The sequence below is a fragment of the Perkinsus marinus genome, assembly GCF_000006405.1.
Source record: "Perkinsus marinus ATCC 50983 genomic scaffold scf_1104296958234, whole genome shotgun sequence".
NCBI lineage: Eukaryota > Perkinsozoa > Perkinsida > Perkinsidae > Perkinsus > Perkinsus marinus.
Genome location: NW_003206847.1, coordinates 614404 through 624139, shown reverse-complemented (window position 1 = coordinate 624139; position 9736 = coordinate 614404). Strand labels below are relative to the sequence as shown.

General features: G+C 46.9%; 3 protein-coding genes across 3 annotated transcripts; 2 read left to right on the top strand and 1 right to left on the bottom strand.

Annotated features, from left to right (window-relative positions):
- The first annotated feature begins 509 nt into the window (after window positions 1-509).
- Window positions 510-2623, top strand: Pmar_PMAR006216 (hypothetical protein). Its single transcript, XM_002774543.1, has 9 exons — window positions 510-660; window positions 712-783; window positions 834-985; window positions 1032-1205; window positions 1700-1837; window positions 1883-2037; window positions 2081-2162; window positions 2207-2348; window positions 2393-2623. Exons 1-9 carry the CDS (start codon window positions 519-521, stop codon window positions 2605-2607), a joined length of 1272 nt encoding a protein of 423 aa, XP_002774589.1. The 5' UTR covers window positions 510-518; the 3' UTR covers window positions 2608-2623.
- Window positions 2624-2892: 269 nt separating this feature from the next.
- On the top strand, window positions 2893-3984 carry Pmar_PMAR006215 (hypothetical protein; the record flags this gene model as incomplete). Its single annotated transcript, XM_002774542.1, has 8 exons — window positions 2893-2990; window positions 3037-3096; window positions 3151-3350; window positions 3399-3491; window positions 3540-3630; window positions 3684-3785; window positions 3833-3903; window positions 3953-3984. 8 exons carry the CDS (start codon window positions 2893-2895, stop codon window positions 3982-3984), a joined length of 747 nt encoding a protein of 248 aa, XP_002774588.1.
- Window positions 3985-5369: 1385 nt separating this feature from the next.
- Window positions 5370-9730, bottom strand: Pmar_PMAR006214 (hypothetical protein; the record flags this gene model as incomplete). The annotated part of the gene is made up of 23 exons (XM_002774541.1): window positions 5370-5461; window positions 5509-5603; window positions 5652-5726; window positions 5780-5969; window positions 6015-6147; window positions 6203-6272; window positions 6322-6463; window positions 6518-6615; window positions 6663-6722; window positions 6776-6886; window positions 6945-7029; window positions 7086-7183; window positions 7231-7288; window positions 7340-7444; window positions 7492-7590; window positions 7642-7746; window positions 8227-8332; window positions 8389-8486; window positions 8539-8611; window positions 8771-8884; window positions 9102-9249; window positions 9303-9401; window positions 9632-9730. The coding sequence occupies 23 exons, from the start codon at window positions 9728-9730 to the stop codon at window positions 5413-5415; spliced, it is 2310 nt and encodes a 769-aa protein (XP_002774587.1). The 3' UTR covers window positions 5370-5412.
- Between the last annotated feature and the right edge of the window lie 6 nt (window positions 9731-9736).

Below are 9736 nucleotides of genomic sequence, written 5' to 3'. Positions count from 1 at the left end.
AGGAGAAGGCTTTCTTCGATGAGAGGATGCCTTGGATCCTCACCTATTGGATCTTCCCTAGAGCAGCCAATAAGAAGGTTGACGTGTAAGTGTTGTATTGGTTTGTACTTATCTCATATTGTCTGTTGTTAGGTTCGGTCACTGTGCATATCCTCGTTATTCAAGCCCCGGCAAGTTGGCGTGGTACGGCAAATGCCCACCAGGTAACGGAAAACGCAGTTGTAGTTTGTTGATTGTCTCATTTTCGATTGTCAGTTCCTGCCGAGCTTCCTGCTAACCTCCGATAAGTAGTTATAATGGTGTATGATGATGATCATCATCACCACCACCCTGTGATTGGTGTGTACAGCACCATGCTCTTGTTCGTCGTGTGAAGCTGATTTGATACAACAGCAGTGGAAGGTTGAGAGATTTCTTCTCGCACTGCGAGATTCGCATCAAGCGTTTAAATACTGATTATCGCTGGTTGTGTTGAAATCGATCAATTTTGCCATTCTGAGGTAACTGTTGGCGAGGGTATGTCGGCTACGAGTCCACCGTTGGGCAACGGAGAGGATAGTCCCCGTTCTGTCCGGTCTGTGTCTAGTGAGAGTAGTGACAGCGGTTGCTCATCAGCATCATCGTCGTCCTCATCTAGGAGCATACCGGAGTGGGGAGAGGGTGAGTATGACATAGTGCCGTCCACCCTCTAGAGATACTCCGTGGTGTTAGTGCCATTAACATTATCCGCAACTGATGATGAGGTCATCAGAGTTGATTCGACAGAATTCCTTGGGCTTAGAGGTGATGGCCACAAATCGTCATGTGTTAATTAGAGACTTTTTCTCCCCCAGGCACTTCACAGACAAGTAGTCTGCTATCCTGGCCTGAAGGAGTCGTGAATTCCTCGGTGGAGCTCTCCAACCTCAGCTTACAACGAGGAGCCATCTCAGTTTCTAGTGGTCAGAAATTGGTACTTCGGAATTGCGTGATGGGAGACTGCAGAGTAAGGCATCTTCCTAGGTAACTGGTTTGGAGACCAGTTGTTTCAGGTGTCCGTTGGTGACGGGGCTAGACTCGTTGTCGAGGGCTGCAAGTGGAAGTCGGGTCTCCGACCTGCTGTCCACCTGTGCTGGTCGTCAACAGCTGAGTCCGTAGCTACTTCCCCCCGGGTGGAGGTTAAGGACTGTGACTTCTCTGATATGCATGTAGCTGTATCATTGGAGGTGGGTGCATCGTCCTATCGATTTGCACCTGGATATTCTCCGCATTGGAGACAGTCATGGAAGACGTGAACTCCGCTCAGATGCTCTGTGAAAAGCACTCGCATCTGGATAACTGGCAACATTAGTTTCTCGATGAGTTTAATATTCCCTCAACATCACTTGATCTACACCTCGTTATATAGTTAGTGATGAATAACGAATTATACATTCACGTTTGTGTATATTCTCCGACGAGGTGCTCACCCATTCCTACCTATGCTCACAAATGTGACAAACAGATAAGGGTGAAAATGAGATCTCACCCATTCATCATATGATGGTACTTTCGCGTTTTCGAACCAACGCCCCGCGCAGCGTTAAGTTTGTGCAGGTTTCACGCGTGGAACACCTTGTCGCTGCCTGCATTCGTATAAGTATTTATCTTCTGAGAAAAGCTTCAAAACCCCTTGGGCGTTGAAGTCAATACCTTTATTGGCATGGAGTGTCTGGTTCAGTTGGAAGCGTTTCCCACCGAAGGAGACCTCTGCTCGACAGCAGATATCCCAGCATGCGCGAAGCTCAGCCACTGTAGATTCACTGACATACGTGGAGCGGCAATAGTCGTAGCTGTACATATCCGGTCTTCTCCACTGGTAAAGGGATCCTGAAATTCTACATCTGCAACAACAGTTCGTCAGGCCGTTGAACAAACTGACATATCTAACAAGCCAACCAACTATCACTTTAACCTTGGTACATTAATGGCAGCTGACGAGTCTTCCCTCACCTTCGACAAGTGCTCTGCACGATTTGAGATATCATTTGGTGGATCGAAGTTGTTGAGGCCATTCAGGTAAGAGGCGAATCTCCGCTGGTCAATCAACATCCTTGTACAGTTTCTCATCGTGGCCTCTTCCTGCTGGTGAATACTCCACACCACGCCGCGGATCCTCAGTAAGAGGTGCACAACAAGTGAAGGTGAGGTCAGCAACCTTCCATGCATACTCGAAGTGCTCGATTAGGCGCGTGTATCAGAGGACGGTTCTCGACTGGACATTGTATGTCCTCCAGCCGATTCGTCTGGTAGACGAAAGAAGGCGAACCGTCGATCGTCATCGACGCAAATATCTGTCTGGATGGAAACTCTCGGCTGCTCTGATGAAAGTCCGGCAAATTGTCGCTTCGATTTGGGAGGCTTTCTCGTTCAGATCCGCACTCTTTGTCTCGGGGCACGATCATGTCTGCATTCCGGAAGCGTAGCTTACTGGTGCATCCAGACAAGCGAGGGATGTCCCCTGGGATCAGCTCATCCGCCGACAGCAGCAGTCCAGAAGATTTCATCACCCTAGTAGAAGCGCGTGATGGATTACTTCAATGTGTGGAGAGTCGACGTGAAACTGTCAAGCGCAATAGACGGCTATAATAACGATGTTCCTCCCGTTAAAAGGTCTCGTGTTTATTAGTGGTAGGGTACTCGTTTAAGCTAGGTCGACAACACCAGAACTTTACGCAGGTGTCACAACTCTTGAAGTTTGTGACACAGGATTTCTATGGAGGGACAACTGTGTCGCGTTCAGACTCGGATTAGCATTAGGCTGCGCAGCGGGACAGTATCATTACACTTCGGCGGAGTTTAGCTGTAAATTTCTTCGAGTAGATGCGACAAATCGATGGATTCAGCTTAAATTCGCTTCAAATCCGATTTAACATGGGAAACTACTTGTGGGCTCCTAAGAAAGTCGCCGCGAAGGACTTGTTCGAAGGATTCATATTCGCACAGAATGGAGTTCATCACGTCATCAAGAGGTAAGTTTATTCGGTTACCTGTTGTTATTGGAGTATCATCAACCAGGTCCTTCACCATTGCTGCGAATAAGAAGGTAGCTCCTGAAGAGAGGGAGAGCTTCAAGCAGTACGTTGTTGGAGTTATGAGGATGGGAGGGAGTTATGACGTACTCGTGTTTAGGTTTATCGACATGACGGCTAAATTCTTATTGGTCCATCATCTTCAAGAGGACAAGCAAGTCTTTCCATTCTATAGGAAGCATCTGAAGGAGCCGAGCGCATTGAAGGAAGAAGAACATGATCATGAGGAGGTGTCGAAGTTATTGGACGAAATGGCAGAAGACTTGAAACTGGACAAGCTCGCCGAGGCGCAGAAAATCTGTAAGAATACAAAGCAGTTGGTCGAGTTCTTCGAAAACTTTCGCTTAGGTGGTACTATCGCTGACATGATGTGTGATCCAGTGAACGGCCATCTGGCGAGGGAAGAGAGGATCCTCACTCCAGAAGCTTTCAGGGAGCATTGTACGCATGGTTGGTCTCCATGGTTGGTATTGAAGTTTCATTCTTCAGCTTCGACGAAGGATGTCCGTGAGTTGTCCACTGCTGTCCACGCCATGATCCAGGATTACATGGACAAAACCGAGAGTTTTGTTTTCATGATGTAAGTGGAGTACCTCTACTAGTGTTGTTTTGCCTATAGTCGGCTCCCATCAGCTACAATATGAATGATGAGGAGAAGGCTTTCTTCGATGAGAGGATGCCTTGGAAACTCACCTACTGGACCGTCCCTAGAGCAGCCAATAAGAAAGCTCAAGTGTAAGTGTGATTTTCAGAAGTATTAATTCTATGTTTTCCAATGCAAGGTTCGCCCACTGTGCGTATCCCCGTTACTCGATCATTGGTAGACTAGCATGGTATGGTAGATGCCCACCAGGTAGAATTTCCGAGATCCAATGCTCCGTTGATTTCTTTTTGATCATTAGTTCCTGCCGAGTTACCCGCTGATCTCCAATAAGTTATGAGCAAGAACCGTTATTGTACAGCAACAACTGTTGGTTTGAACAGATCCTTGTTCACTCAGTTTATCTTTTGATTAAATGGGTGGACGTTGGACAGTTTTTCTCGCACAGCGAGAATCGCATCAAGCGGTTATTTAGTAATTAATCCTCGTTGTGTTAACATCAGTCGGCTAAATTTTTGGAGTTTGGAGTGAAAACTTTTCTATTCACTGGATAGGGAAATATTCTTTGAGGATAAGTTGCACTCAGTGAGTGTGAGTTCGTAGGAATTGTTTTTCTTAAATCAGAACGAGTTTGGTAACGGCGTAAGAAACAATTCAAATGAAAAATGAACAGTTGAAACTCGATTAATATGTAAGGGTTCATACGGGCTCTGCCGCTCCGTTGACAAGGTCTGGTGAGGAGCCGCTGACTTGGAGGATCGGTCCCCAGCCCAAGGATGTGGATCGACTACTATATCGGAAGCTAACGCAAGTTTGCTAGTTAGAGTTTACTGGAGTTAAAGCAGACGGAGATCTCTGCATTCTGAGAACGTATGTTATCCTGGCAAACGATTGACAACGGGTGTGGCCTTGGTCAGCTTACCTTGATGTTATTCAACAGCAAAGTCGACGCGGAAGAAGCGAAATCGCCGCGTGAAGCGAATCATTCACTAGGCCATAGCTGAAGTACGGCTCTCATCAGCGTTGCGTCGCTGGTTGGAGCGCTTCAGGGTGAAGCCCGTGTGAGGCAGACAGGGACTTCCCTTCACCAACGATTTGTGATTTCGGAGGTCCTCGACTGTCACTCGTTCAATCAGTGTGGGAAAACATTTGTGAAAATTCTGACGAGAATCGAGGGGTGATCTTATGGTTTTCTGTACACTTCCACCCGAATTCGTATATACACCCCCATAATTAGTGAGGAAACTCCTGAGTTCAGCTGAGGAAACCAGTCATTTATTCTCACACTGCATTCAACACAAGCACTGTGAACACCCACGAATTCAGAATGCCGACAGAAATCCTGCGGAAGGCTCTGATGAAACCGTTGTTTCTAAGGTAGAAGAGAATTATCAAGTCGAGACCTAGGAGGTATAAAAATGCACATGATAAGGTTCGAACTCGGGTGACTGAGAGTAACGAAAGCAAGTGACTTGCTCCCTCCTGACCTGTTCTCAACGCCTTGCCCTTGATTCGCTACTGTGGAGGAGTCGTCTTCCTCTACTTGCTGGAGGCCGCGTTTTCCTCTGCTACCACTCTTGACAAAGTTCTCGAGGAGAAAACAGAGACGTGTATGGAATAATCAGGAAGGCTCCATGCATTGATTCTTATGCTTTACATCCAACACAACCACAAGCGATAGAATACTGGTAGAATATTAGATATACTGCTGTGAGGGGATTGTAGTAGTAGCAATAGCTAATAAAAAGCATCTCTCCGCTGTCATTGAAGATCTGCCGCAGTCGGCGACCAGTCTTCGTCGCATACAGACCTGCATTAGAGGATCCAACTCGCTTTACTCAAGTGGATGCATCCTACTGTTCATCCATCTCAGGGTTAGAGAAATCATCAACCCCTCGATCCAGCTCAATGAAGTCGGTGAGCTCGAACTGTGGTAGACACCGAATCCGTTCCTGGCAATGATGATGGTCACCAACCCCAACACTGAGAAACCTGCTTACTGATACAGACGGCAGCATCCTCCACAAATCATGATGCTGCATCTGCTTAGTCCACTCAGTCTCCACCAATGGCACCTTAACACAATTTCGTGGCGCGTGAAGGAGCCGATTCGACACTAGATGCTCACCTCCTTAGCTTGCAATGGCGTTACATCTGGTGGCACTCTGAAGTGGTACTCTCGTCTCGCAACCTGACCGGCCCGGGCTGGGACTGGCATCTTGAATATTCCGCCCGACGATGACGATGGCTTCCCATCGTTTGACGAGGAGTTACCACCACGCAATGAGAGGTCCGCAATGACATCATTGAGGCCGTACCTACAATACGTTGCCGATTATCCACCACAATAGGAAAAACAATACCTCTCCAACTGCCTCGCGACCAGCTCAGTGACGACACATCGCCATTTGTAATATCCGACGTGATCGTTCGCTCGGGTTGTCGAAGTGGAAGGATTATGCTCAGCTGATGGAGCCGAGTCCAGTGGGGGTGGATCTAGAGACACTCGAGTGTAAGGAGGGGGAGGTAGCTGCTGAATCCGACTGCTTACCAACAAGAGGGCCGATACGGAAGAGCAAGAGTAGGATAAACCGCTGACGGACGAACCAGGACCAATGTAGCTGACAGAAAACCGTCACGCGCCATGAAATTCACATCGGCCAGGCCTACCATTAGACTGTCGAAGTGCTTCCCCAGTAAGTGATCAGTGACCAGACTTCGACCACTCATAGTCGATACAGGGCCCGCGAAGAGGCCCCAATGCTGATAGATCAACCACAGAACGTTATGAATATTCCTGGCTATATCGCATCTAAGAGAATCTTAGGTTGCAGCAGGCAAGATACAAAAGAGGTTCAGTTGTTACTCTAGCAGCATATCGATGCCGTGCAAGAGGAAGTTCATATCGAAATCTCCTGGAAGTGATGCGTGTCGAACCAGTAGTGACAGAAATAGGAAATGAATCTAAAGTCCAACAATACAGCTCCAATACGCCATCAAATGAACCTCACCATTTTCATAGCGCACGCTACTGCCTTTTGATTGTAGACATTCGTACTGTGGAACATTATCTGGGATGAGATTTCACCAAAAGTGGGAGTAGCGATTCTCGGGATATTCCCACCTTCACTATGCAACTGAGTGTCTGAGTATTCCTTAACACACTAGCCGCGCAATCAACCAAAGCATCAGGATAGTGATCGACTCGTTTATGGTACTTCATACAGAGGAATACCTGAGGGTTAGAAGGTGACCTATCTTGAATCATGCTCAGGCAACCTAAAGATTCTCACCCCCTTCAACAGCGTGCGGTATCCCGGAAGATATTCCCACAAGTCAGCTAGCTGGTTCTGATCGACAACCACTTCAGAGACGTACCTGAGAAAAAGTATCTTTAGGTTGAGTTCACAAGATACGAAGTAGGTCCGGATTACTTGCACCAACACTTCACGAAAAGCAAGAATGTTGTCTTCCTCTTTCTCATCCTGGCACGCCACAAACTCCTCTCGCTGATCAGTGAATATACTTGAATCTGATGTGGCCAAGTTATGGTATGCAATAACAATCCAACCATCCCACCTGCAATAGCCTGCGCTTTACTCGAACCCATCCGTGCTCCGTCAACCCAAAGTACTCACTGCGAAGGGAACGTCTTAGCGTCACGGCAACTACGATGTGATTCTCTTACTTGAGACCATTATGGAAATCGGTAAGGTCGAATAGTAGTTGTATATCTCTGGCTTGAGGTACCCACTCCCGATTGCTGTGTAGGGATGCGCGCATTAGACTATATCTGAGCAATAGCGTCCGTGAGCTCCTATGTTTCAGATTGAGCCCTACGAGCTGCCTCTCCATTCAGCGATGTCCATCTCCTCTTCCTCTTTGCTCAACAAACAATCCGCTACAGTCTTCCCAAGCTCCGGTACAAGGAAATATAATCTGCTCGAGTCGGTCGTAAACCAATAAGTACTACGACGACGACTCTACTACCTTGCATATAGCATAGGTATCATATCCGGGCTAACCTCGTAAAGGTTGTAAGCTCTTCGGCCACCCGAGTCTATAGTGTGTAAAGCGAATACTGCTAGGGTATATCTGAACGACGGAGAATTACCATCACCACAACACAGTTTTGGAATCTGTTATGCTCAAAGATTTTCACCAACCGTTGCTCCTAGTCATCAGAGATGACCATGTGCGTATTTCCCCACACTACAGCAACCAAGCCGAACGAACAAACATACACTCCCCAGTAGTGGAATGAAAACGCTCAGCACCAGCTTGATTCGAATGACACTATGAGATGTCATTACTACTACACACACGACTTATGATAACCCCAATTTCACTCAACGGTAGTTTTGCAATATATGTTCGCTTTCCTCCACTCAGCTCCACAGTTTTCGAGTTTACATACGACTCCGGGTAGAATTCCGCAGAAACCAAATATAATTCCCAAAATTTTTCTGTTGTCACCACCACATGTAATTGACCATATCTTCCCGTAGCTCTACGGAGCCCTTTAAAGGAGTCCCCAGCTTGGAAGTGTGAAGGGCCATAGGACATCGCTATTACATAGTATCTTGCCACCGTCTACAGCCATTCATTCTCGTCTCGAACCACTCCAATACCGCTACTTGGTCATCGTTCAAATACCCAGGGGTGCCCGGGGTTAGTTCAACTGATATGAGAGACGATTCGAGTGAAAGTTGGTATGATGCACATGATCATCATCACCTCCTGCCGCCTTAGCATCTCGGTACTTCAACAGGTCCCGACGAGCTTCAATGTGAGTTGTATACCCAGCTGGTGGAGGTGGTAGTTGCGAGAGTGCTCTACAACAACATCACCAAAATGACTATACTCAGTGCGCCAAGTCGTCCCTACTCTAATTCTCCACGGACTATAAGGGCTTGTAACAATCGACAATATGCTTGCTGTAGACCCCATTGCATGCCACCTGAACATGACATAATATCATAGCAATTCCAACCACCTGATCTAACGTACGAAAATCTTACAACATGGACAGTGAACAGGTGATGATAGCATAGCAACAATCTCTGATGTAGTGCGTAATTCTCCACACCAACCGAGTGACACAGACCCCCGTAATTACCTGTAGTATAAGAGAGCATAGCCACTGCCTGATGGATCAGGTCCATCATCATTCCTTGTGCCTTCAACAACATCGTATCACTACTATATATGAATGACTTCATTGACTGCTTGTCTAAATAGGAACGGGCTCATACATCAGGTGACTCGATCACGCCAAATTGCGTAAGTATATGTACGAACCCCGTCCCAAGCGAAAACCCGAAAAAGTGATCTCATATTCTACAGTACAAGTTCATGTACGATCGACGATAACACGCTGAGAATACCCACGAACAGTACCCAAGAGGAGTGCATATTTCATACCACATTTCCGCCACATCGTGTACTACCAGAAACGCTGAGAGCGTCAGCGAGCTCCAAAACTAGCTTCTCCGTCTTCTGACTCTCACCAAATGGTTTCGTTTCATTAGGGCTCAATAATCGCTCACTCAGATAGAACACCCTACGAAGCTTATCAGGCATTCTTTTCAATGCCGCCTGATTGAAAAAGTCCGAAATTGTAAATATTTCACCCGCACATAAACGCTCACATCATCACAAGGGCTCTGATTTCCACCAATAACTGCTCCAGGCCGTGTGTCACGGACTATAGCCGAGGTTCTCGCTATGAAACCATTACCGATATGAACCTGATAGTCAAGGGACCAATAATTTCCGGGCGCGCGGTAAAATATGCACATGGTCAACAACATGTGTTGGTGACAAAATGAATATTCTGAGGAGACTTGAGAATTTATTGTTGGTTTCTGTACACCTCTACCCCAAGTCGTATATAAACTCGCTAGAATAAGTGCGGAAACTCCCGAGCTCAGCTGGAAGAGCTCCATTACGAATTCCAAGATGCTAATTGGAATATTACTCCAGCCGCTAGCTGCCTATATCGTGGCATTGCTGTGATACGGAAGTGCATCGTCAATAGTCCCACGTGACGACCATGATTCCACAGCTTCTGGGTCATCGTTCC

Excerpts from the sequence above, each read along its gene's own strand:
- Pmar_PMAR006216 (XM_002774543.1), top strand. The coding sequence starts at position 519 with ATGTCGGCTACGAGTCCACCGTTGGGCAACGGAGAGGATAGTCCCCGT. Across the intron at positions 661-711 it reads CATACCGGAGTGGGGAGAGG|TGCCATTAACATTATCCGCA; the intron begins GTGAGTATGACA and ends CCGTGGTGTTAG. Across the intron at positions 2,349-2,392 it reads TCTCGGCTGCTCTGATGAAA|ATCCGCACTCTTTGTCTCGG; the intron begins GTCCGGCAAATT and ends TTTCTCGTTCAG.